The 27,998-nt window shown below is 37.0% G+C and overlaps 2 protein-coding genes across 6 annotated transcripts in view; both read right to left on the reverse strand.

The window, feature by feature from the left end:
* Window positions 1–7,427, reverse strand: part of LOC127972872 (sialoadhesin-like) — a 56,399-nt gene extending 48,972 nt beyond the window's left edge. For 2 of the 4 annotated variants that reach the window (XM_052576763.1, XM_052576762.1), the window contains exon 1: window positions 6,939–7,425. The gene's annotated coding sequence lies outside the window, so the exon portion shown is untranslated. Of the gene's footprint in view, window positions 1–6,938 lie in introns of all 4 variants that reach the window. The other 2 variants (XM_052576764.1, XM_052576761.1) reach the window with 2 other exon arrangements.
* Window positions 7,428–10,185: 2,758 nt separating this feature from the next.
* On the reverse strand, window positions 10,186–27,982 carry LOC127972633 (uncharacterized). Of its 2 annotated transcripts, XM_052576284.1 has the most exons (27): window positions 27,682–27,982; window positions 24,153–24,222; window positions 23,869–23,920; window positions 22,847–23,236; window positions 22,202–22,489; window positions 21,808–22,101; window positions 21,047–21,424; window positions 20,396–20,683; window positions 20,023–20,313; window positions 18,142–18,519; window positions 17,597–17,884; window positions 17,215–17,514; window positions 16,914–16,949; window positions 15,124–15,465; window positions 14,734–15,027; window positions 14,500–14,611; window positions 13,717–13,764; window positions 13,595–13,621; window positions 12,737–12,799; window positions 12,620–12,664; window positions 12,204–12,230; window positions 12,065–12,104; window positions 11,942–11,964; window positions 11,813–11,857; window positions 11,492–11,560; window positions 10,879–10,897; window positions 10,186–10,784 (listed from the first exon to the last, which is right to left on the reverse strand). In XM_052576284.1, the coding sequence occupies exons 3-27, from the start codon at window positions 23,903–23,905 to the stop codon at window positions 10,743–10,745; spliced, it is 4,164 nt and encodes a 1,387-aa protein (XP_052432244.1). In that variant the 5' UTR covers window positions 23,906–23,920; window positions 24,153–24,222; window positions 27,682–27,982; the 3' UTR covers window positions 10,186–10,742. The 2 variants fall into 2 exon arrangements, with proteins under 2 accessions (XP_052432244.1, XP_052432245.1); XM_052576285.1 differs by lacking the exons at window positions 20,023–20,313; window positions 20,396–20,683; window positions 21,047–21,424 and having other exon boundaries at window positions 27,682–27,981.
* Window positions 27,983–27,998: the final 16 nt, after the last annotated feature.

Consider the following 27,998-nt stretch of genomic DNA (forward strand, 5'->3'; position numbering starts at 1 on the left):
GCCCGGTAGTAAGTATGAAGCTACTATCGGGTGAGATCTCCGCCAAGAAGACCTCATCATCATCTATGCTCCTCCCAGTAAGACTAAGATGGTCAGCACAGATTCACGACTGTCAAGCACTTCTGGACTCCGGGGCTGAAGGTAATTTTATAGACTATGCATGCAGACTTCAAATTCCCCTCAGACCTCTCACTCACCACATCACGGTTCATGCACTCAATGGACAGAGTCTGCCGGTCATCCTACAAATCACTGAAAATATCACCCTCATCACATCAGGCAACCACTCAGAAATCATCTCATTCTACATCCTTGACTCTCCTCTTGCACCCATAGTACTCGGTCATGCCTGGCTCCTCCTTCACAACCCCAAAACAGACTGGCAATTACATTCCATCCTGGCCTGGAGTAACAAGTGTCATGAGTCTTGTCTAGTGTCTGCTTGTCCGTCTGTTTCAATGTCTGTGTTTCAGGAGGAGGCAGTGCATTTGTCTAACGTGCCCGTGGAGTACCTCCACCTGAAGGAAATGTTCAGTAATTCTCGTGCTGCTTCTCTTCCTCCCCATCGTCCCTATGACTGTGCCATAGATTTACTGTCAGGTAAGTCTCCACCTAAAGGCAAATTATATTCACTTTCTGTCCCAGAAAGGGAGGCTATGGAGAAATATATTTCTGATTCTCTAGCTTCGAAGTTCATCCGCCCTTCCTCTTCTCCAGCAGGGGCGGGGTTCTTTTTTTGTGGGGAAGAAAGACGGATCGCTGCGACCTTGTATTGATTACCGGGAACTGAAAAACATCACGGTAAAGAATACTTACCCTTTGCCGTTGATGTCTTCAGCCTTCGAGAGGTTACAGGGAGCATTGATCTTCACGAAATTGGACTTACGTAATGCTTATCATTTGGTCCGTATCAGGGAGGGGGATGAATGGAAGACCACTTTTAACACCCCCAGGGGGCACTTTGAATACTTCCAACTCCCCAGCGGTCTTCCAGGCATTCGTCAACAACATGCTGTGAGATCAATTCATATATGTCTACCTGGATGACATATTGATTTTTTCCTCCTCTCTCCAGGAACACGTGCAGCATGTCGACAAGTGCTTCAGAGGTTGCTAGAGAATGGGCTTTTTGTCAAGGTGGAGAAATGCTCTTTTCATGAACAGTCTGTTCCGTTTCTTGGGTATATTGTGTCGACTGAGGGAATACGTATGGATCCCGAGAAGGTTAAGGCTGTGGTAGAGTGGCCAAGTCCAGATTCCCGTAAGGCCCTACAGAGGTTTCTGGGGTTCGCCAACTTCTACCGGCGTTTTATTCACAACTTCAGTCAACTAACCGCACCTCTGACCGCCTTGACCTCCCCCAAAACTATGTTCAGGTGGTCAAACACAGCCGAGGCTGTGTTGCCAAACTGAAGAGCTGCTTCGTTTCAGCCCCTATCCTGATCATGTCAGTTTGTGGTGGAGGTCAATGCGTCAGGTGGGGGTAGGTGCGGTGTTATCCCAACGTTCTCCCTCAGACAACAAGATGCACCTGTGTGCGTTTTTTTCATACTGATTATCCCCTGCCGAACGCAATTATGATATTGGTAATCGAGAATTGTTGGCAGTCAAGATGGCATTGGAGGAATGGCGCCACTGGTTAGAAGGCTCGGGGGTTCCTTTTATAGTATGGATCGACCACAAGAATTTAGAATATATTAGTACTGCCAAAGGATTGAACTCCAGGCAGGCTCGGTGGGCACTTTTTTTCAGACGTTTTGACCTTACTCTCTCGTACCGCCCGGGTTCCAAGAACATCAAACCCGATACTTTGTCGCATATTTTTGACAGTTCCGAATGCCTTCTTCTCCCGAGTGTATTTTACCTGAGACATTAGTGGTCTCCACACTCACATGGGAGGTCTAATCGAAGGTCAAGATGGTCTTAGAAGGGGTAACGCCTCCGCCCGGGTGCCCACCAAATCGATTATTTGTGCCAGTGGGATTACTGTCCAACGTCATTCAGTGGGGGCATTGCTCTGTGGCTTGTCATCCAGGAGTTAACCATACTACATTTTTGGTCAAGCAACGATTCTGGTGGCCACTTATGGGTCGCGATATTCACAGTTTTGTTTTGGCTTGCTCGGTTTGCGCCACTGGTAAGACTTCCAATCGACCCCCTGATGGGTTACTTCAACCGCTGCCAGTTCCTTTGAGACTCTGGTCCCACATCGCTCTAGATTTTATTACCAAGCCCTTTCCGCCCTCCCAGGGCAACATGGTAGTTTTGACCGTGGTGGACCGGTTCTCGAAGGCGGCCCACTTTATTCCCTTGACCAAATTACCCTCAGCCAAGGAGACAGCGTTGACCATCATAGATCACGTCTTTCGTTTACATGGCCTCCCGACAGATGTGGTTTCCGACAGGGGACCCCAATTTGTGTCCAAATTTTGGTGTGAATTCTGTAGATTACTGGGAGCGACTGTAAGTCTGTCCTCAGGGTTTCATCCCCAGAGCAATGGTCAAACCGAGAGAGCCAACCAAGATTTGGAAAGGGTGTTGCGATGTTTGGTTTCCAAGAATCCTTCCTCCTGGAGCCAACAACTGTCAATGGTGGAGTACACCCACAATACATTAACAATATCAGCTACGGGCCTATCTCCTTTTGAGTGTAGTGTAGGATACCAGCCACCTATTTTTCCCAGCCTGGAATCCGAAGTCACAGTCCCGTCCGTTCACGCCTTTGTCCAGAGGTGTCACCGCACTTGGACTAGAGCCCGCGAGACTCTACTCCAAGTGATCGGTCTAGGCCTCCCGTATACGTCGTGGGTCAAAAAGTGTGGCTTTCTACCAAGAACATCCGTTTCGTCTCTAATAAACTGGCTCCCAAATTTATTGGCCCGTTCACTGTCACCAAGATCATTAGTCTGGTGGCAGTCCGCCTTAAACTTCCTCCAGCATACTGGAGAATTCATACCGCCTTTCATGTATCTAAAATTAAGCCTGTATTTCATTCTCCAATTAATCCGCCTGCCCCGGTTAAAAAAGGTAGAAATATATGTATGTGCACATTCCGCAGCAGACTACCAAGCAGACGACAGTCAAGCTTTGCTGTGGGGAAAAACAATTTGATCCACATGATTTGTGAATTCAAGTGCGGGACTATTCGAAACCTTTATTATTATTATTATTAATATTATTATCATTTATTTACTTTAATTTACGAATTTCAAACCGCAAAATATTTTTATTCCAGTAGGCTAATTCAGTTAGAGAATTAAATGGACTCTTACTTGCTATTATGTCCAAATTCAAAAGAGGTCAACACTTAAATGTGGAAAAACATCTTTAAATGAATATATACACACCATATGGAAGGATTTTCCGGACTATTTTCAAATGGAATTGCAAATTGTATTTTCATTTGCGATTTCAAAATGTGGACGCATAATTTTGACATAATCCAAATGCAATTGCAAATCTTGCATTACCGTTTGCATTTTCGCTTTTGCGAAAGCACAGTGAGTGCCAAATTTCAAATGAAAAAGCAAAGTCCTTTTGCAAATGCATTTCTCATGTTTTACGAGCTATGAGACTAATTACCACATTTGCATTTTCACTCTCTCTGCACTGCGCATGTAAACTGCCAAAACTCAATTGGAATCGCAAACCCTTTTGCATTTGAATTTCCAACATCTACACTGAAACCTGTCAATCAAGTGACAGGGGTGGGGCCATTTTATTGGGCGTGTTTGCATTGGGATGTGACGTCACTCACAGTCGACAGTAATAAACAATTATTAATAGACGATTTTGCAGAATGTTTTGAAAAATGGAAGTAATCGGTGAAATTGTGGAGGACATTTTGACACTCGCGCAGCAAGTTGACGACAAGCAAGTTTAACTCAAATGCACATCTGATGGCAGATGGAGTATTCTGAAGACAGGTACAGATTTCCTTTTACTCAGAAGCCATTTGGTTTTGGACAGGTTAAATGAGTTTGTGGCCTTGACGAACAGCATCATCAGTAAAATGGTGTCTTCGCCAAGTGAAGTGGCCGGTGTTCTGAAACTTTTGGTTTCTGAGATATTTGGTGTCACTGGGCGGATCATACATGATTATTCATTAGTTTCCTGTTTCGTGTTAAAGCGACTCTGAAAATATTAGGCAAGGCAAGTTTATTTATATAGCACATTTCGTACACAATGGTAATTCAAAGTAATTTACATAAAACAAAGTTAAATAATTATGAAGAAAAATAATAACAAAAATAAAACAAGCAAAAACAAAACAAGCTTAACAACTGCAGTTTTCAGGGAGTTTGGAAATGTCCCAGAAAGAAGTGAGGCATTCCACTTCTAAAAGATCTGGTATTAGTGCGTTGTCACCGGATCAAAAACATAAGAGGCAATTTATATAATATTTAGTTTCATTGTAATGCCTGAATATATACACATTTCCCTGAACTAAGTACATTTCTGCAGCTATTATTATGTTTAAATGAAAAACAAAAGGAGGCAGTGGTATTTGATATCCTTTTTCGTTTTATTGTAAATATACAGTGAGGAAAATTGCAGTAGTCAAGGCGAGCTGACTGATGTTATCAAGTGTGCTGCTGTTTGCAGAATTACCAGATTTGTGTCATCGCGGACATCACACTCCCGAGTCGAATGCGCAGAGTCTGAACTACCAAGGATGTGAGTCCAAAATCAGCGTAATTTGTATTGAGAAACATGCGCATACCTACGTCACCAGTCTATTTGCCTAATCTTCCCGGTACTTTAGACCATGGTGGAAACACAGAAAGCAACAGGTCTGGGGGTTCCTGGGACAAAAAGTTCAATGGAAATGTGGCATTAGATTAGCAAAGACATCATAACTGATGATGCTGTTCGCCAAGGCCACAAACTCATTTAACCTGTCCAAAACCAAATGGCTTCTGAGTTAAAAGAAAATCTGTACCTGTCTTCAGAATACTCCATCTGCCATCAGATGTGCATTTGAGTTATATGAAGTGACAAGAATACTTTTTTTTAAGCAAAGAAAAATAATGACTTTATTCAACAGTTCCTTTGTCAACAGTCCCCTCTGTGTCACTCCATATCACTGTATGCTCTTTTGTGTCTTCTGTGCCACAATGATGCGCTGTTTCTACTTCTATTTAGCTTCACACAAAATTAAAATTCATTCATTAATTAATTACTCACCCTAATTTTGTTCCAAACCCGTAACTTCATTCATCTTCAAGACACATGCGGAGGCAAAGAATTCATGAGTTCACGCTTACATATAATTAGCTTAGGTATGGTGTGTGTATCTGGCGTGCTGTCCGGGGAAGGGCCCCGAGCTGGGGAATGGTCGAACTCAGAGTTATAATTATAAAGTGAACTCGAAGTGAGGAGATGGGGTGGAGGAGGGATGCTGATTAACTGTCAATGGATAGAGGTAAGTCAGCGATATTTATACTGTGGGATTGATTACTAGATTGTGGTCCACATGTGTTGATTAGGCTAAGTATCTGACGCGCTCCTCCCGAACCTTGTTAATGAGAACATCATTTGTTGAAGAAAGTGGTTTATTTTATTTTTTTTGTGCACAAAAAGTATTCTCTTAGCTTAGTAAATTTATGATTGAACCACTGGACCATTTTAACGATGTCCTTACTATGTTTGTGTGCCTTGACTATGGTGGTAGTACCTTTGCTGTCTATGGAGGGTCAGAGAGTTCTTTTATTGGTGGCCGTGGGTTAAAATGAATCTTTTGAATTTCTTTTTTTTTTTTTTTTTACATTCAGCACAAACAGCTGCTTGTTTCATGAAGAGACTTTCATGGAAAAATTGAATGTGTAAAGCTACTCAAAGAAATTCACAGTTAAAAATTGAATATGTTTAGTTTATTTCTAACATGATGTATTTAAGTAACATACAATGACAAGGGAGTGATTTTGCTGAATATTTCTACGAGTGCAAATATTACCTTGATTTTAGTTCAACAAACAAGAAGATTTTAGACACAATACTGACTGTTTCGTTCTGTTTCACCAATGAAAATAGTTCCAAAGGAAGATGGCAGCAGAAGTATTTCTCATTCTCCAAGCAACACTCCGAATTGTTTCAGTACTGTGTTTTGAACCAACCAATCAGTGAATTCCATCTCCTACTGGTGGTTTAGGGTATTTTACAAATTATTTTTCCTCTGCATATCTTTTTTTTTCTTCTTTTTTTATAGGCCTATTAAAATGTATTGCAGTTGTAATTTGACACTGTACATTTCATTTGATTAGTAACAGCCCTATAGTGCTTTTTTATTTATTTTTTGGTTAACTAATAATTTAACTTTAAAGATGATGCATACATTTAAATAAGATTAAAAAAATATTGCCCTTTATTAATGTAAATAAAATCCTGGAGTAAATATATATATATATATATATATATATATATATATATATATATATATTAAAAAGTTCAAGTCTCGGCTAAAGGTTCGGGCTTTTCAAGTCAATGTCAAGTTGTTTTATTATGATTAGGTAGATGTGTTTTACATTTATTGAAGCAGTATATACTCATAAGGTGTCATAAGTATGTGCATGCATGCACATATATCTTTAACAAGGTGTCATGTGCATACTTTCAATAAATTAGTCTTTTCATAGTTTATAAAGACTAATTAGGCTGACTAGTTCAGAAAGTTTGCAATACTGTTTGTGATCTTAAGATGTAATAATTATTTGTATTCTTTCTGTTTACACTGTTGTATGCTCCTCTGTTATAGACCATGAGGAAGAACTCTATCATGCACACAGTGAATAGAGCTCAGTGCTAGAACAATGAATGGTAATGTTCTTAGAACATTTTTAGAACAAAACAATTCTAGCTGGGTAGGCTACTAACGATCTGCTATGTTTTAATTGTTCCTAAAACTTATGAAACTGTAAAAATACATGTGGCCTACTCACCTTGATTTGCAGTGAAAGTCCTTCGTATTTCGTAGATCTTGTTGTAAACTGCGCTGATATTACAACGCCTGAGATGCGCGCAGAAGTTGATGGAAATCGATCGCCAGATCCTCAGTCCTCATGTGCATTTACATTCACTATGAACAAATGCGCGAATACATTCGGCTCTGCGTTGACATCTTCCTTACTTTAACAATCAAGTCTGAACGACGCGCTTGATACACCTCCTATTCCACGGGCTCCACACACAACTAATCCCCATGGACACGGACACAATGAATGGCTCTTTTCCCTCCCTCATCGGCGGCTGGTATCCGTTACACCGGCGTCGCTTTGGCAGGACACGTCTTTGAGATCGGCTTTGTCGATTCCTTTGCGTCCTTCTTATTTGCATGTAATGTATTGGACAATGGAAACAAGTTGACAAGCATTGACAGTCAAATCAGTCTGAGCTGAATGCCTATGTTATATCGACCTGGTTATATAAACATATCACTAAATAATATACATTTTGTGTGCTAACCTACTTCAGACTTGCGTCCGTCAAAATAAAGTTTTTTTTTTAAAAATATAATAGTAAATAAATAAATAAAATCTGTTTTTAGTAGGCTATATGAGGTGTATGTATCCTTTTCAAACAGTTCAGTAACCAAAAAAATCTATCTAAAGATGTTGCTGGCATTACAAATTACATAAAAACAAAAAAGTAACAAATTGAATTAAACATGAAATTTTAGAAAGACTGTTTTTGTTGTAAATAATCTTCTAACTTTCAACTATGACTATACTAAGTTTATATATATATATATATATATATATATATATATATATATATATATATATATATATATATATGAATCATTAGATATATTATATATATATATATATATATATATATATATATATATATATATATATATATATATATATATATATATATATATATATATATAACATTCATGAAATATCAAACTTTGGTCTGTCTCCTTAACTTCTGAGTTGTGAGGGCCAAGACAAAAAACAACTCAAGTCACTTTTTGGCACTTTATCACATTGGGCATCTCCACACATGGAAAATCTTTGCTTGAGGCACAGGTTTCTGCCAGAGTTCAGTGAGTATTCAGCATTACATAACAAGACGAAGAACAATATGCACATGTTGGCTTATAGTGTGAACTGTTATTGTCTGAAGTCAAACAACAAAATTGAAATAAACTACAGAGGAGTGAAAAACGTAGAAGAAATGTACACTCAAAGTAGATGCAACATTTGTGGACCTGAGATTTGGTCAAGGTAAACTTGAATGACGACAGAGCGAAAGCAAAACATGGAATTGCAATTGCCACCGGATGACTATCCCTGACTAATAGAGGTTAACGCCTTGTAAAATCCTTCATGGCAAGGATGTTTTGATGTTCTACTTCTTCCTGCTAAACATGAATTCTATTCCAAATCTCTGAATTTCCATTCACATCTCCTCACATCAACATGTTTATCTAACTGTTCTTAAAATTTGCACACATATTAAGTGCCCTGCTGTAAACTGCTGACACGAAAACAAAAATGAGGTTGTGACTAAGAAGTGTTTGGACAGGAAACACAATGAGATCCCTAAGGGGAAACTATTTTTGAGAAGAAATCTCAATTCATCCACTTGCTTGGGACCCTTAGTGGATTGATCTTTGTAGTGCTGTCATGACTCGCCTCCAAATTCTCATAGCTTTTTAGTAATTAATTCTTCAGCAGAATTGCTGTCATCAAATTCTCAGAAATATTTGAATCCAATTAAATTGTATAGAAACTGGAATTAGAGTAAGAGAATATGAATAATTATGAATCAAACTGAATTGAATCAAGAACATAACTGAATAAAGAGCTTGTGAATCAAATGGAATTATGAAAACTCTGTCAATCCCCAGCCCAACATATGAGTGATCATATAAAAAAATAAACAAGTTATATATAATTTATTTTTTATTTTTAAGTCATTTATATTTCTGTTTATTGTTCATTTTAAACAGTATTAAGATATCTTTGCACCAGATGTAAACAGTAGATCAATAATTATTTTGTGTAAATACCCTTATGAAAATTAACCATGTTTTTATTTTTTATTTAATTATTTTTGTAGTAAAAGTTCTGTCACACTTTGCCTAAATTCAAGGAGCAAGGAAACCAGAAATGCACTGAATGATCTTCTTTTAATTCAACAATCCATGGGAATACATGTGGCAGAAAGGAGCACAGGAAACACATAGGTTGACATACAACCTCCGAAAACCATCCACTGAAAGAAAGGACTAGGGCTTATGAACCCAGGATGACTGGGGAAACACAGGTGCATGGAATAACTAATTAATGGTGTAAGGAACACATGTGGAGGGAAAATACAACAAAATGAGTCCAGGGGTGTGACAAGTGCATTAGCAAAGTTTTTTTTTTTTTTTTTTTTCGTATTTTGGATTACCATTTGTATAACCACATTTTTTATACAAACACCATGGTTAAACTAAGGTTGGTGTAGCAAGAACATGGTAAATTTGTGGTCACCATAGTTTAATAAACCATATTTTACTGTTATTATTATTTATTTTGGTTTAATTTGTAGTAAAACCATGATTCATTTCGTAAAGGGTAGTGGCAGACACTATTTGCACCTCAGTTAATAGAAGACCATTATGAAACATGGTAATAATAACCTAACAACACATTTAGGCTAGTGTACATACAGATCTATACATGTTAAAATTGTAAACAGATGCAGTTTATTTTGGGTTTGGTTCCTAAAGTAAATTTTTATACCTACTTCTGACCTGCTAATCCATGTGTAATGTCAACTAATCAGTTCCCCCGAAGGGAGCAACGATTTTGAACAGTTAGCTGATCAATATGCGTCACATCCAATTTAACATAGTTATTATATATTATTAGGCCTATGTATACCTTAGCACTATATTTTCAACAACATTCAACTCAACCAATCATATCTGAGGGACAGAGTTAGGGGTTTTTATACCCTTGTTATTCCACCATCATTTCCCTATGATTTTAGGGATAAATTATGGGTAGGGTTAGGGTTAGGGGTAGGGATAGGGTTAGGTAAATATTTTTGGACAATAATGTTTATCCAGGAACATGTCTTACTTGGACATGAAAACTCAACAAAGTGCAATACATTCAAAATACAGGTGAAACACCTGTATTAAAAAAAAAAAAAAGTAGAAAGAGAAATATAAATACAGTAAAGTGTTATAAACTTTAGTTTTTAATTCACACTTTTTCAGCATCGTCCCTAAAGAGCAATACAGGATTCTTTCTTTCTTTCTTTCTTTCTTTTAATTCTCATCAGGTATTAAATTCATTACAGACTAAAAAATGTAATTTGCCAATTCTGAACATTTCCTTGGTGTAGATTTCCAAGCCATTATTTTTGAGACACAAAAAATACTATGTTTGTGTAAATACACAAGCCACAGGTATGTTTCCTTATTTTCGAGGATAGTAGCATAAGCATAATTTAAGCAATGCATTTCACAAAAAAAAAAAAGAACAACATACAGAATAATGTGTGAAGCATAAAGGCATATTATAGTCAATACAAACTACAGAGTTAAAAAAAAGACTACTTATGCATTTACAGTTCTTAAATGAAACACTTCCTTAAGCATAATGTGAAAAGATTCTTTCTTTTCATTATCTTTTAGTTATCTTTCTTTTATAAAACAATATTGAACAGGTGAACAGGATGAAGAAATGATGTAGACTCGAGAGAACTTGCACGGCCCTGATGATATAACGTTTTCATCAGGCATTTCCATATATAAAATCAGCATTAGAATCATAACCCTTAAAGGAAAAGAGATACCAAGGTCAGTAATATTTTAGCTTTTTCCCCAGACATCTGAAGCATATTTATATTTGTAGTGATAAATATACTCACACGGTAGGATTTTGGCTCACTGGGGTGCATGAGAAAAAATAAGAATGTATAAATCACATAGCCTAAATATATACATTTATATAGACCTTATTGTGCTTTTATTTAAAACCTAAGCCAAACAGCAAAAGAAAAGAACAAATACAGTGCTTCTGAATTACAAAAATTATACAAATTGGTTTTCGGTCACACTTTATTTTAAGGCCCAATTCTCACTATTAACTAACCATTAACTATTATTTTTTTTTCCTTAATTAACTTCTAATTTGCTGCTTATTCATAGTTTATAAGGTAGTTGTTAAGTTTAGGGTATTGGGTAGGATTATGGATGCCATGCATTATACATACTTTATAAGCACTAATAAACAGCCAATATGTTAAAAGTGGGCATCCTAAAAAGCAACTAGTTATTAGTGAGAATTGAACCCTATACTAAAGTCTTACCTGGTTTTCCATTATAACAAACAGTACTAAAGATCAGAAATCTTGAAGTGGCATGAGGACTTTTATTATGACACACTACATTCAATAGGCTACTATTATTTTGCTGTGTAACTTGAGTACAATGAAATTAGACTTTGAGGGACTCATATGTCATTCAAATGCACTACTGTACCTCTTCGGTGATGGCATATGAGGTTTGGAGAAAGGCTTGTTTCCTGACACTATACATGTGTTGTTTGCCCTGTGAAGAGAAAAGGTTCATCAGTGATGCGACTTTAGGAAATGTACATTTATTGAAATTCTTTAAAATGCTAAAATAATAAATTACTTTGTCATATCTGTTCGATATGCAAAGACAACTATAAGTCAGCCATCCATTATATTTTTTGTTATTATAATATTTGTATTATATAAATGTAAGGAAGCATTACATCATTATTTCATTATTAATATTTTTATTATTAATCATTGTAGTATAAAATAAAGTACTGACTTATATTCTGCTCTCAGATTTACATTGGTTCTGGGTGATTGGTGTCTACAAAAAAGAAAAAAACGCGAATCTGTTATTTAATTTTTTATTAAATAATGAAGCACATAACACAAGTGGAATGCAGCTTACCTAGAAAATCGGCTCCAGATGCTCTGTCTGTTAATAGATTTAACATTAAAATAGTGAAGTAATGTTTAAAAAGTATGATACATTTTTTAACAATATTCATAATTTTATAATTATGCTTTCAACCTGCCTTTGTTCAGGCTTTGGCGGTCTTTCAGGAGCATGCCTGTTGATAACACTTGAACTGTAAGTGGATTGGAAACATAGACCAACTAATATGCAATGACAATTATAAGTAAGCAATATTGATCAAAATACTAATTACCTAGAAAATCGGCTCCAGATGCTGCGTCTGTTAAAAGATGTGACCTTTTAAATAGTCATGTAATGTTTCTTTAACATTTGTGTAGTAATCCAAATAAAGCGCACAAAGGTTCACAAGGAATTTTAATAAACACTGGAAACAAAGCAACACACCACACAGTAACTATAGATGAGACTGAACAATGAACAAAAGAAACCCAGGACTTAAATAGACAGACTAGACAATTAATAGGAACAAAAATAGGTATGTACAAATCAGAAACCAACATGACTAATAAGCAAAGGGAACACAGGGACAGGGAAAACAAGGCACAATGACAGAGGAAACAGAACTATATAGAACATGTGACAGTTTAATCAATCAATAGTATGATTCATGTTTAGAACAATATTTGTAATCTTATGTATTCAACCTGCCTTTGTCCAGCCTTTGGTGGTCTTTCAGGAGCATTTCCAGTATACCTGTAGACAAAACTAATTAGTGGATTGGTAACAAGGATCAACACTAAATGTGGCTGGGCTTTTTTTACTTACCCGATATCACTCCTGTTTCCTCTGTTACTCCAAGCTACTCTTCCTTCAGGCATACTAAAACGACTTGTGGAGACATTACAAATTTAGGACCAGATTTACTAAACGGACCAAAAATACGCATTATAGTGCAATTCCGTAAAAGCACAGGGGGGAGGGGAAAATTAGGCGGGTGATTTAGTAACAATGCGCACATTAAGGAACATAAACATAGCCATATCAATTCCATAATGACCAGCACAATCTGCTAAGAGCAGCCAAAATTACTGCCTGCTTTAAGACATGCATTTTTTGGGTGTTAAATATTGGTGCAAATACCACTAATTTGGAATTAGTGCTTTACATTTATCCCATCCAGAGTGCACAAACACAGCAGTGAACATACACACACAATGACCACACACCCATAGCAGTTGGCAGCCATTTTTTTTTGCTGCGATTCCCGGGGAGCAGTTGGGGGTTCAGTGCCTTGCTCAAGAGCACCTCAGTCATGGTATTGAGGGTGGAGAGAGTGCTGTACTCAAAGCAGACTCAAATCCGAACCTTTTGGGTTACGAGTCCGACTCTCTAACCATTAGGCTACGACTTCCCCATAAATCACGTTGCATGATTCATTTTAATACTTTCCTCCCATAAATTTTGCATCTGAAATGTTAACTCCTACAAATGCATTTTCAGTAAGGTCAGGAGCGAAAATAACTGTCCACGCCCTTTCAGGGCTAATTCTGCACTGCGCATTTTTTGTAAATCCTGACAGTAGCCAAAAGACAGTTTGTGCTGGCACAAGCAGTTAAGTCTGGCCCTTAGTGTAAAGACCAAATACAAAGATACAAAGATAGGTTTAGTAAAGAAAACTACAACCTTGAAAATCTGTTCCAAAATGATCTCCTAGATCAGAGAATAGGGTTAGAATTGCTTTTAGATAATGAAAGTTTTTAACATGAATAACAATGAAATCTGATGAAATAATGTGTCATACATACCTCTGTTCAGAATGTGTATGTGACCCTTGCATATCATGACGAGGCTTTCTACAATTAATAATGAGAATGTAGAACTGAAACACTGTAAGTGTTGACTGACAAAAATAGATAAGCTTTAACAAAATCACTGCAGGTAAATTTAACTGAATGTTGTTTCGTCAAAGTTTGTTGATATTATGCCAAACCTTTTTGAATCTCTTAAATGGATAGTTGACACAAAAAAAAAAAGAAATTATGTCATTAATTACTCAACCTTGTGTCGTTCAAAACCCGTAAGACGTCCGTTCATCTTCAGAACACAAATTAAGATATTTTTGATGGAATTGACGAGCTCTCTGACCCTACCATAGACAGCAAGGGTACTACCACGATCAACATCCAGAAACATAGCTAGTAGATTGGTAAAATAATCCATGTGACATCAGGCATTCAACCATAATATTTAGTAGCTACGAGAATACTTTTTGTGTGCAAAAAGTCAGAATGCATCAAAAATATCTTAATTAGTGTTCTGAAGATGAATGGAGGTCTTAATTAATTAATGACAGAATTTTTGAGTGAACTAACCCTTTTAGTTAAAAAGCATTTAAAGATTTATTGGCCAGTTGCTGTGTCCATACTACTCCAGTACTCACAAAGACAACATTCAGAAAATTTTGTTTCAATACCTTAAACCATTTCTAAGATAAAATCACACTTTCTGTTTGGCATACACTTTGGGATACAGACCTCAAAAGTTGATAAAAATATTCTTAAGGGTGAGAATAAGCCATACAAAGTTACCTGTGCCATCTCCTGCATATTATGACTCCAGCAAGGACACAAATGAGGATGAACACCAGTAAGGGAACTATTGCATACAGTCCAACATCCTCCAATTTAAGCCTTTGCAATCCTATTATAATAGTATTTGAACAGGATTAATAGTTATAATGTATGTAGTGTTCTATTTGAGCATTCATATTAAAACACAGGCAAATGCACAAGCAAATCTCATTAACATCAGTCTATACTTACTTCTGATGCTGAGGAAGGCAGTATTTTCCTGTGTTTTACCGCCCCAAAATTTGGCAGTGCAGACAATTTCATCTTCCTCTTCATATCCAGTTGGAATAAAGGTCACAGCAGACACTGTTTCCCAGACGCCTCCACCCATGTGATTGTGGCTGATAGTTTCTTGGGCTGTTGGGACGCTCCAGGTGATTTCAGGAGGGTGAGAAGAGCATGTGTGGTTGACTGAGCATTTGACAGCAACGCGTGTCCCGGGCTCGATGTTTTCAGGGAGGGATGACATCACAGGTTTGTCAGGGGCTTTTTACCACAAAAGACATTCAATTAGCTTTGGGATGTAGTACATTTTCAAAAGTAAGTGAACCCAAGTGATTATATGTGGCTATATTTTCTCACCCCGCATTATAATGAACACACAGCTGTTGTTGAAGCTGTATCTCTCATTTTCTCTTTCTGCTTTAAAACAGAATGGTCCATTGTCATGTGTTTGCACATTATCCATCTCCACAGTGCAGTTCTGCTCAACTGGGTTTCCGAGGAGCCTTGTGCGGCCTTTGAAGTTGTCAGAGACATCGACTGGGTCGGTGTGGAACATGTAGCCCCCTTTTCTGGTGACCCATAGAACCCGAAATTCAGTGGAATATTCCTCATCTGTTTTGAAACTGCATGGTATTACCACACATGAACGAGGCAATGCAGTGATCTTGGGTATCACGTCTGCCACGTATTGGAAATAGGCTAAAAATAATATATAATGAATCATTATTAACAATCTTAAAGATTTAGTTCACCCATAAATAAAAATTATGTCATTAATAACTCACCCTCATGTCGTTCCAAACCCGTGAGACCTCCATTCATCTTTGGAACACAGTTTAAGATATTTTAGATTTAGTTCGAGAGCTCTCAGTCCCTCCATTGAAGCTGTGTGTACGGTATACTGTCCATGTCCAGAAAGGTAATAAAAACATCATCAAAGTAGACCATGTGACATCAGAGGGTCAGTTAGAATTTGTTGAAGCATCAAAAATACATTTTGGTCCAAAAATAGCAAAACCTACAACTTTATTCAGGTTAAATAAAGTTGTCTTCTCTTCCGGGTCTGTTGTGAGAGAGTTCAAAACAAAGCAGTTTTGTGATATCCGGTTCATGAACGAATCATTCGATGTGACCGGATCTTCTTGAAACAGTTCACCAAATCGAACTGGATCGTTTTAAACGGTTCGCGTCTCCAATACGCATTAATCCACAAATGACTTAAGCTGTTAACTTTTTTAATGTGGCTGACACTCCCTGAGTTAAAACAAAGCAATATCCCGGAGTAATTCATTTACTCAAACAGTACACTGACTGAACTGCTGTGCAGACAGAACTGAAGATGAACACCGAGCCAAGCCAGATAACGAAGAAAAGATTGACTCATTCTCGAGTCAAGAACCTTTTCTGTCAGACGCGTCCGATTTGAGAACCGAGGAGCTGATGATACTGCACATGTGTGATTCAGCGTGAAGCGGACCAACACACACAGAGCGTCTGAACCGAACGTTTTTTTTTTGGTGATGAATAACTCTGGGATATTGGTTTGTTTTAACTCAGAGGGAGCATTAAAAAAGTCACATTAAAAAAGTTAACCACTTAAGTCATTTGCGGATTAATGCGTATTGGAGATGTGAACCGTTTCAAACGATTCAGTTCGATTTGGTGAACTGGTTAAAGAAGATCTGGTTACATCGAATGATTCATTTGCGAACCGGATATCACTAAACTGCAGTGTTTTGAACTCTCTCACAACAGACAACAGACATGCTGAATAAGGGGAAAGTCGTAGTTTTTGCTATTTTTGGACCAAAATGTATTTTCGATGCTTCAACAAATTCTGACTCTCTGATGTCACATGGACTACTTTGATTATGTTTTTCTTACCTTTCTGGACATGGACAGTATACCGTGCACACAGCTTCAATGGAGGGACTGAGAGCTCTCGGACTAAATCTAAAATATCTTAAACTGTGTTCCGAAGATGAACGGGGAGGTCTCACGGGTTTGGAACAACATGAGGGTGAGTTATTAATGACCTAATTTTGATTTATGGGTGAACTAACCCTTTAACATTTCATAGACAAAAAGCCTATAGTGCAGTGCAATAATACAAATATGAGAGCAGCTACAAAAGGGAAAGCACATACTTTCGTTCAGGAATTGATCCACTGGCTTTTGATATTCTGCAACAGAATTGGTAGAAAACACACAAATTCTATTTCGCATAACCTGACATTCACATAATTGCATAAATTGTAAGATTATAGCATGCATGAAACATCAACCACACTTTAGTATGAATACATTACAACGCATAATTTGAATGAATATTCACCAAAGAGAGATTTTCAAATTAGTTATAAGGTTTACAAAAAACAAGAATAGATCAAATAAAACTGTAATCACAAGATCAAATTACATACATGATTCTCACAACAAGTTACTCACCTTGTACACGCAAAACAACATAAGTTTCAATATTTCCTCCAGAAAATGTTGCAGTGCATATCAGTCTTTTACCATGGTCTTCTTTTGCTCCCAGAAAGGTTATGTTGGAAAATGCAATCTGAAACTGATCTAAATCAGTATGTTTTTTGTTCCACTCTGTGACCTGCATATTCTCATAGTTCCATGTAATGGTTGGATTCTCATTCTGGCAGGAATGGTAGATGGTACAAGTGAAGTTCTGTGCAACGCCCTCTGTGACATCTGCCAGTTCAGGCTCAATCGATATGTTATGATGAACACCTGGAATTGAAATGAAATCTTGTAATAACTTCTATTGTGATATTTAAAGTGAACTTACTGCATAACATATTTCTTTACTCACATTTAGAACTCTTGACCTCTGTAGCTGTCACTGTTATGCCACCATGATGTGTTACTAAGCAGTCAATAGTCGTGCTTTCTGCCTTTACAACACCTGTGCGTGTCAGAGTGATTTTCAACAGGCCGTCTTTAACAGACTCATCCTTTATTTCGTCAGATCCTTCTATCCCGTTCAGAGTGATGGATGGTTTGCTGTATGGACACGTGTGGAAAGTTGAACATGCTACTGTGACTTTGTCACCTGTCCTTTCACCTCCATAAACACTGATGCTGGGCTTCTGTGCAGTAGCTTTAATTGACAGAAACATTAGAATTAGTACATTATATTAAGTTTTACAAATTAAAACTGTCCCCAAAAATTATTTGGACAAAGCTCACCTGAGCCATTTTTACAATTATTTCAAACCATTGTTTTAATATTTTGATATATAATGCAAAGACAGGTCTAAAATATTTTCTTTTTGGGGCAAATTTGCCTTTTTTTTAATTAAATGTAAACAAATACATAGGTTAGAAAGAAGTAAATTCAGGAGAACTTTTGCATACCTTCAACAAGAACTGTAGTGGTAGCATCATCAGTTTCATAGTTTTGCCATGCAATATTTTCGGGGTCAATCCTTGTGTATAATTTCTGTCCATTGTGGGACCATTCCAGGTTTTTGATCAGCAGACTGCAATCCCAATCTGATTCTCCATATAAATCAGTTTTTCCTCTGAACTTCTCATTGACATTGTCTGGATGCGACGGATCACAAACTAAACTACTTTTAGAGTCCCGCTGATGCCACACAACTCTACGTGGGTTTTTGGGTGGGTTTGATTTATATTTGAAAGAACATGGAATGACCAGACAGGAACCTTTGAGGCCGTGAATGTCTTTTGGCATACTCACTTCCCATCCCAAAGCATCATAGAGCAGAACACCTGTGGGACAAGAGTTGGAGAACATTTCATGGTTGAAGGATAGAAAAAAAGCTTTATATTTTCTGCTTTCAATCACAGAAATAATTAAAAATCTAAATTAAACATCAAGTTTTTAGCTTGTACAGACATACTGTTATGCAAAATAATTGCTGTTTTTAAAGTAAAATAATGTGTTTTGTCAACAACAATGTCACAAACATTACAACAAGGCACATTTTTAATGGTAAATATTTTTAGAAAGTAAATAAATAGGAGTTTTCCCATTTCTTTAAGTATAAAGTTTAAAGGGGGGGTGAAATGCTCGTTTTCACTCAATATCCTGTTAATCTTGAGTACATATAGAGTAGTACTGCATCCTTCATAACTCCAAAAAGTCTTTAGTTTTATTATATTCATAAGAGAAAGATAGTCTGTACCAATTTTTCCCGGAAAAACACGACCGGCTAGAGGCGTGACGTGTGGGCGGAGCTAAAGAATCACGAGCGCCAGTAGGCTTTTGCGTTGAGAGCGTTTGGAAGCTGTGACACAGATCCAGAGGCTGAAATTTAACAAGAGCAGCATCAGCAAAGGCGTCTCTGTGTGGTATGTACTGAAACTGTATATATTTGCTTAGCGGTTTTGGAAAATGACTAAGTTCCACTTTGTCGTCTTTTTTTTTTTTTTAAGCTGTACATGTGGAAAGTGCAGTTTGATGACAACATCGCATGTTGTTTACTTGATGTGCTTACGCGCTGATAGCTAAGTTAACAACACAGAGATACTTGAAGCAGTTTTACTCACCGCCTGCAGTTCCAACACACGATGGTGACCCTTTTTCGTTGGGACTGCATTATCCTTAAGAAATAAACGATGTGCAAATCCAGCGTCAAACTGGGCCTTGTTTGTAAAACAAGCATCTTCAAAATGCAGGGGAACAAACACAAACACTTGCACAACTCCGTTGATGCTCTGTAAAAATAAACTCCATCCACTGGTCCCTTAATGCTGTTTCTCTTTTGGTAATCTGTGCAGGGTTGTCTTGCCCTGGCAACCAAAAACACACTGCTTTTGTGACATTTTGCGACGCTCTCGCTCTGATCAGTGAAGTCTGTTATGCTCTCAGTGCTGTGCTATACGGGAGCGTGCGCTCTTCCGGCAGAAGTGCCTTAGGACCCATATAAGGAAATTCCGCTCCATCTAACGTCACACAGAGCCATACTCGAAAAAAACTTTACGAAACTTGTGACAAACCGGAAGGAGTATTTTTGGAACAGAAATACTCCTTCAAACGTACAACTTAATTTTTGAAACTTTGTCCATGTTTAGCATGGGAATCCAACTCTTTAACAGTGTAAAAAACTCATTATGCATGAAATAGCATTTCACCCCCCCTTTAAGTATAAAGTTTAGTTTATAAAGTTTATTTATTTATAAATAAATAAATAAATTTATTAACTAGACAGGATACCTAATGAGACAAAGAGAGATCACACACATCAAACATGATGCTAACAAATTACCCACGTTTTACATGTAAAATAACAGAAGCTGTACTGTTTCCTCCAGAAAATTTTGCAGCGCATATCAACTTCTTCCCATGATCTTCTTTTGCTGCAAGAAAGGCAATGTTGGAGTAGCTGATCCAGTTTAAACCTGAACCTGTTTTTTCCTTTCTTGTGACCTGCATGTTATTATAGTTCCATGTAATGGTTGGCTCTTGCTGGCAGGAATGGTAGACACTACAAACAAGGTTCTTTGTGATGCCCACTGTAACATCTGCCAGTTCAGGCTCAATTGATATGTTATGATGAACACCTGGAATTGAAATGATATCTTGTAATAACTTCTACTGTGATATTTAAAGTGAACTTATTGCATAACATATTTGTTTACTCACATTTTGAACTCTTGACCTCTGTAGCTGTCACTGTTATGCCACCATGATGTGTTACTAAGCAGTCAATAGTCGTGCTTTCTGCCTTTACAACACCTGTGCGTGTCAGAGTGATTTTCCACAGGCCATCTTTAATATGCTCATTGTCTATTTGATCAGATCCTTCTATACCGTTCAGAGTGATGGTTGGTTTGCTGTATGGACACGTGTGGAAAGTTGAACATGCTACTGTGATGGCGTCACCTGTCCTTTCACCTCCATAAACACTGATGCTGGGCTTCTGTGCAGTAGCTTTAATTGACAGAAACATTAGAATTAGTACATTATATTAAGTTTTACAAATTTACACTGGCCCCAAAAATTATTTGGACAAAGCTCATCTGAGCCATTCCTAAAATTATTTTAAACCATTGTTTTAATATGTTGATATATAATGCAAAGACAGGTCTAAAATGTTTTCTTTTTGGGGCTAATGGGCTTGCCATTTTTAAATGATATTTAAACAAATAAATTGGTTAGAAAGAACTAAATTCTGGAGATTTTATTTGGGAGTGTTTATTGCATCTATTGTTACTGGACACAAAATATTATACTACAGCTGGACAATCATGAATATTACAGAGGAGAAATATTATTCCAAGAACATTTGCATACCTTCAACAAGAACTGTAGTGATAGCATCATCAGTTTCATAATTTTGCCATGCAATATTTTCAGGGTCAATCCTTGTGTATAATTTCTCTCGATTGTGAGACGATTCCAGGTTTTTGATCAGCAGACTGCAATCCAAATCTGACTTTCCATATAAATCAGTTTTTCCTCTGAACTTCTCATTGACATTGTTTGGATTCCAAGGATCATAAACTAAACTACTTTTAGAGTCCCGCTGATACCACACAACTCTACGTGGGTTCTTGGGTGGGTTTGATTTATATTTGAAAGAACATGGAATGACCAGACAGGAACCTTTGAGGCCGTGAATGTCTTTTGGCATACTCACTTCCCATCCCAAAGCATCATAGAGCAGAACACCTGTGGGACAAGAGTTGGAGAACATTTAATGGTTGAAGGATAGAAAAAAAAGCTTTATATTTTCTGCTTTTAATCAGAGAACTAATTAAAAATCAAAATTAAACATCAAGTTTTTAGCTTGTATAAACATACTTTTGTACAAAAGAATTGCTGTTTTTAAAGTAAAATAATGTGTTTTGTCAACAACAATATTACAAATATTACAACAAGCCACATTTTAATGGTAAATATTTTTAGAAAGTAAATATTGGAGTTTTCACATTTCTTTAATTATAAACTTTACAGAAAAAAATAAAAAAATAAAAATGAATAAACTAGACAGGATACCTAATGAGACAAAGAGACATCACACACATCAAACATGATGCTAACAAATTACCCACGTTTTAAATGTAAAATAACAGAAGCTGTAAAGTCTCCTCCAGAAAATTTTGCAGCACATATCAACTTCTTCCCATGATCTTCTTTTGCAGCCCGAAAGGCAATGTTGGAGTAGCTGATCTGATTTGAACCCCAACGTTTTTTTTCCTCTCTTGTGACCTGCATGTTCTTATAGTTCCATGTGATGGTTGGATTCTCATTCTGGCAGGAATGGTAGACGCTACAAACAAAGTTCTTTGTGATGCCCACTGTAACATCTGTCAGTTCAGGCTCAATCATTATTTTTTGATGAACACCTGAAATTGAATTGAAATCTTGTAATAAGTTTGACTGTGACATTTAAAGTGAACGCACAGCTAATATCACACAAAACTGTTTATATGTGTGTTTGCTCACATTTGGCAATTTTGACCGTCGCAGCTGTCACCTCTCTGCCACCATAATGTGTTACTGAACACTGAATATTCGTGCGTTCAGCCTTTATGACACCTGTGCGTGTCAGAGTGGTTTTCCACTGGCCGTCTTTAAAATTATCATCCAGGATTTGATCAGATCCTTCTATACCGTATAGATTGATGGTTGGTTTTCTGTATGGACACGTGTGGTAAGTTGAACATACTACTGTGACCTTGTCACCCATCCTTTCACCTCCATAAACACTGAGGCTGGGCTGCTTTGGATGTTCTATAATGGACAGAAACAGAATAATTTGTACATAACATGCTGTTTAAAAGTATTTGAACATTTAGAAATATTTGAATTTCACTGCATTATACAATAGCAACAGGCATCTGCAAACAAATTATCTTATATATATATGTATGTATGCATGTATGTATGTATGTATGTATGTTTAACTTTTATAACCTAAACTTTATAACTGAAAAAAACTTTTTTGGGGCAAATGGTCTTGCCTGATTAGAAGTCAGTTTAGGAGAAGCGTTTGATTATGTCTATTGTTACAGACCAACCAATATTTCACTACTGTTGTACAATCAAAGATATTGTATACAGAATATAATTCCAAGAATATTTACATACCATCAACAAAAATTGTAGAGGTGACATCATAAAATACAAAGGTGCTCTTTCCGACATTTTCAGGGTCAATCCATGTGTATAATTTCTCTCCATGGTGGGACTGTTCTAGCGTTTTGATCAACAGACTGCAATCCCAACTATGGGGATTTCTATATAAATCAGTTTTCCATCTGAACTTCCAAATAACACCATTTGGATTCCATGGATCATAAACTAAAGGATAACTAAAAGGAGAAGAGTCGTACTGATACCACACAATTCTGTTTGGGTTTACAGGTGGGTATGATCTGTAGTAGAAAGAACATGGAATGACCAGACAGGAACCTCTGAGACCGTGAATTTGCTTTGGCATACTCACTTCCCATCCCAAAGTATCATAGAGCAGAAAACCTGTGAGACAATAGTTGGAGAACATTAAGTGGTAGTTTTTCAAAAGTTTTTGCTTTGCCTTTCACCCTGCGGCTCCTCAAGAACACTTGTATTTTGCAATCATAATAAGTTAGTAAATTATGTGATGTTTTTGCATGCATTTTTGCCTTGGATGGAGACAGATCTGTTAATTATGTCATAGCATATCGCTTGATACATTCAGAAGGTGTGGCCCACTTGAAATCAGTGATATTTATTGGCTTTACTACTACAGGCGAGTGAAACAAATATCACCTGACACATTAACTAACCCTTCCTATTGCTAAAATGGGAGTGTGATGATATTGGTTGAATTTCCACTACTCATTTTAAATTGAAAGTTTTTGGTTAAGAATTCTTTGTCCAAAAGCTCTAAAATACATGACCTGAAATTTAGCCGTAGACTTTGTGGTGTAACCATTAGATCCAGTAAATGTAACAAGAAGCAGCACAAGAAAATAACACAATTCATAAAGACTCTAAATGACCTGACCTATAAAACCGCCATATAATTAAAGTAAAGAAAAGGAAAGAAAAGAGTGATAGATTATAATGCTGTACACCCTTATCAAAAGCATCTAATGAAGAAGAGAACCAGAAAACAATTTCAATACCTTGTAAGAGCAAATGGACTAGCAGAGTTCCCACCATGTTCCTATATTTGCCCTTAAGAGAAATTGAAAATAACTGTTGTTTTATGTGCACAATATTATTAAAAATAATAACAATATTTAAAAATGAAGTAAAGAAAATGCACACCCTATTTTCAGTAATTTTTTATCAAGTTGACCATTAAATCAGTAAAACAAGGCTAAAACTCATTACTTGAAACTTTAAGTTGTCAGTTAATTTCAGTTAATATCAAATCTTTGTCATGTTAAATCAGATACATTCTTACCTTCTTAATACAATTTCAGGTCTGCTGGATGAAAAAGGCCTATACACCATGTACTTCAAAATGCAAGAACCTGAGAGCAAAAGATAAAAATGCTGTTTGGTTATGAAAGAGATTCTATAAGAGGATATATATTCCTTGTGCCTACTTCAAATTCTTTTTTTTACTCTTACTCTTCACACTTTCTTCTACTTTCCTCTGTTTCTTTTGATGTTGATCATTCCACTTATATCTCTGATATTCATCCCTTAAATATAATATTTTGGAATTATCTGCACTTTAGTATAAATGAGTGAATATGGCAGATCTTAATTTAGTTAAAATTTATTTACTGTAACAATTTTTGTACTTTATTCTTTTATTGTGTCCTTAGAAATCTTTAAGAATATTTAAGAAATATAATAAGAATGTTATATTTAGTGGTGGGCCATTATCGGCATTAATGTGCTCCGTTAACGAGAGACTCTTATCGGGCGATAAAAAAAAATATTGCTGTTAATCTATACTCAAAGTTGGGTTGGGAGCTGGGTCTATACTACGCGAGTTATGATGACTTTCCCTTGATATTTTAGCGCGGATGCATACCTAGCCGAATCTGTAGGGGGCGTGTACTGTGAAATTAGGCATACACACAGCTAAGATGCCGCCAGGTTTGCTTCAGAGAATTTTTTTTTTTTAAAGAAGCTTCCCAATGGAAACCTCTACAAGTGCAGTGCAGTCTGCAGTGCGTATGCAGTCCCTGTGCATTTCGTATGTGGTGCTGAAGCAGCACGAACTCATACTCATTGTGCTCTCACACAGGATGAACTTGCAGTCCGCTACCCAGTACGTAAACAACCACTGCACTGCTGCAGATGGACCGCAACTGCGTGAACGCTGGAATCCATTAACATAGGTGCATAAGAAAATATGCAACACATACACACTGCAGACGGATTATGTGTGAAACAGGCGTAAGGCTGTTTGCACCTTGTGCAATGTGGAATTAGTTTACAGCTTTCTCCAGCAGTTTGTGATGCATTTTGGAAACAGGAGATGAGCCCCTGGTCTAATGCTCCACCTGTCTTGAGAAACCCGTTCTCAGAGACTTAACGTTACTTTTAATCATTATTTTATTTGGGTAGCACACATATTCTGAATGCCTTCGGCACCACCACTAGTTATATTATATAATCTATCATATAAGACCTTTAACACTAGCTTGCTCTATTCGTTTTCCATTTTATCTTTTTCTTTATCTTATCGTTTTCTTTTTATTTATTATATCATTTAAAAGCCCTTGCTAAGTGTGCTGTGTTAAATCTTACTGAGACTTGTTATAGCACTTCTATATCATTGCTATTTTTGTTGTTTTTGATTGCTTCCACTGTCCTCATTTGTAAGTCACTTTGGATAAAAGCGTCTGCTAAATGACTAAATATAACGTAATGTAATGTGTCTGCTGTGAGACTGCTGAGAGTAAACGGGACAACAGTAGTGATTGGCTGACATCTTTGCATTTGAAATGCGCATTACATGTGGAACCACTCTGAAATACTTTTACAAGTTTTTTTTTTTTTTTTTTTACAATTACAACTGTCAAGATTACCGAATCGTGGAAGTGTTGATTATAGCATTATGTTTTAGATCTTTTCTCATCACATGAAAGGCTGCAGTGATGAGCATTGCTTTGGGCAGACGCCTGGTTGCTGGATCTAAACCACTGGATGCGCTTAAATTCATCTGTGAAAAGGGGATGGAAAACAATTGAGCTAAAAAGTTTTTATTTATTACACTATCTATTAGCCTATAAAATATAAATTATATGCAGCTGTTGCATTGTGCACCTTTTTCACCTTTTTGCAGAATAAAAAAAAAAAGAAAAACTCTGAAAACATGCTTGCACGTTTTTATTTTAAATGGTAAATGGACTGCATTTATATAGCGCTTTCAACAGACCACATGGTCATCCAAAGCGCTTTACAAGTTGCCTCACATTCACCCATCCACTCACTCATTCACACACCAACTGCAGTGTCAGCCATTCAAGGCACCATCCAGCTCGTCGGGAGCAGCTGGGGCTAGGTGTCTTGCTCAAGGACACCTCGACACTTGGGCAGGTGGAGCCAGAGATTGAACCACCAACCTTCCGGTTTGTAGACAACCTACATGAACCACTGAGCCACTGCCACCCAGTGTAATTTCATAGATAAAATCTTAAGATCTTAAGGATCCCTAATTGTGAATGTGAGATGGGGCGACACGATCGTGCTCTGCCTAGAGCGGCATTAGAGCTTGCGCCAGCCCTGGATCTCATCATTGCAATGCATTTTATCTCACAAAATGCTTTCACCACAACTAACAGCAAACAGAATATCGACATGAATACAGTAAGAGCTTTATTGCGACCTTAAATGTAAAATTAAGCTAAATAAATTCTCAAAATTATCGGGGCGGACAAACTAAAGAAAGGGGAGGTAACCTTTCCCCTTATGACGACATAAGGGAAAGATTCCAGATAGGCCCATCTGAGCTATCCTTTTTTCAAAGGCAGAGCAGGACACCCAGGGCTTGGTTTACACCTATCGAAATTTCTAGCCACTGGGGGACCATAGACAGTCTAGGGGAACTCATATTAATGTTAAAAAACCTCATAAAGTGAAATTTTAATGCCATGCGACCTATAAGGAAGTGTGTGGGAATGTTGAAAATCTTCTACAAATAGACCACCTAAATAAAAAAGAGGAACAGAGAAAGGTAAATAATGAAGTTTGACATTGTATCTTTCTTTCTACTGATGAATGTTTAACAACCACCACCTAGTACAGCTGCACTGATGAGTATTCATTTATACAACCACAAATGTACTGAAATGTTTCAAAATGAACAATGTTTTAGTAAACTATGAACAAACTGAACATTATTCCCCAACAACAGTGCTACATATAGTCGCCTTTAAAAAGTAACATTTAAATTTTATTTTAATGATAAATTGGTCTTATAAGCTGCCTTGTTTCCAAATGAGTCAAATCATTTACAAAATTAATACTATGTTCATAATACAGTAAAGCACGCTATTAATATTCCACTGCTTCTTCAGACATGAGGTTTGAAATGTCAAATGTGAAATAAATACCATAGATAGATAGATAGATAGATTTTTCTCTCTCTCTCTGTTAAATGGTTGTCATTTATAACATGGAGTTGAAGAAAGAAACAGAATGGCGAAATGTGATCTGGACTCAAGCCAAACCACTATCTGTCAAAGCCCTGATGATTTAATATTTTCTTCAGACACTTATTAGGGCTGTGTTGTATCACCAACAAAGTCTCGACGCGATACGTATCACGATACAGGACTGCACTGAATTTCACCTCAGCAGAAACAGTAATAACAAATTAATATTTCCATAATGTAAGTTAGCCTAGATAATGCTACATTCAGAGTAAACGAGTTGTTTATCTTCAAGATAACTACCAGGCTGCTAACGATCTGCTATGTTTTAATTGTTCCTAAAACTAAAACTGTAAAAAAATAATGTAGCCTACTCACCTTGATTTGATGTGACAGTCCTTCGAATTTCGTAGATCTTGTTGCAATAGTAAACTGCGCTGATATTAGCCTACAACGCAGAGAGCGCCGAGTGAGTTTGCCACAGAGATGCGCGCAGAAGTTGATGGAAATTGATCGCCAGATCATCAGTCCTTATGTGCATTTACATTCACTTTGAACAAATGCGCGAATACATTCGGCTCTGTGTTGACATCTTCCTTGGTGTAACAATCAATTCTGAACGACGCGCTTGATACACCTCCTATTCCACGGGCTCCACACACAACTACTCCTCATGGACACGGACACAATGAATA

The sequence above is a fragment of the Carassius gibelio genome, chromosome B15 (assembly GCF_023724105.1).
Source record: "Carassius gibelio isolate Cgi1373 ecotype wild population from Czech Republic chromosome B15, carGib1.2-hapl.c, whole genome shotgun sequence".
NCBI classification, from domain to species: Eukaryota; Metazoa; Chordata; class Actinopteri; order Cypriniformes; family Cyprinidae; genus Carassius; species Carassius gibelio.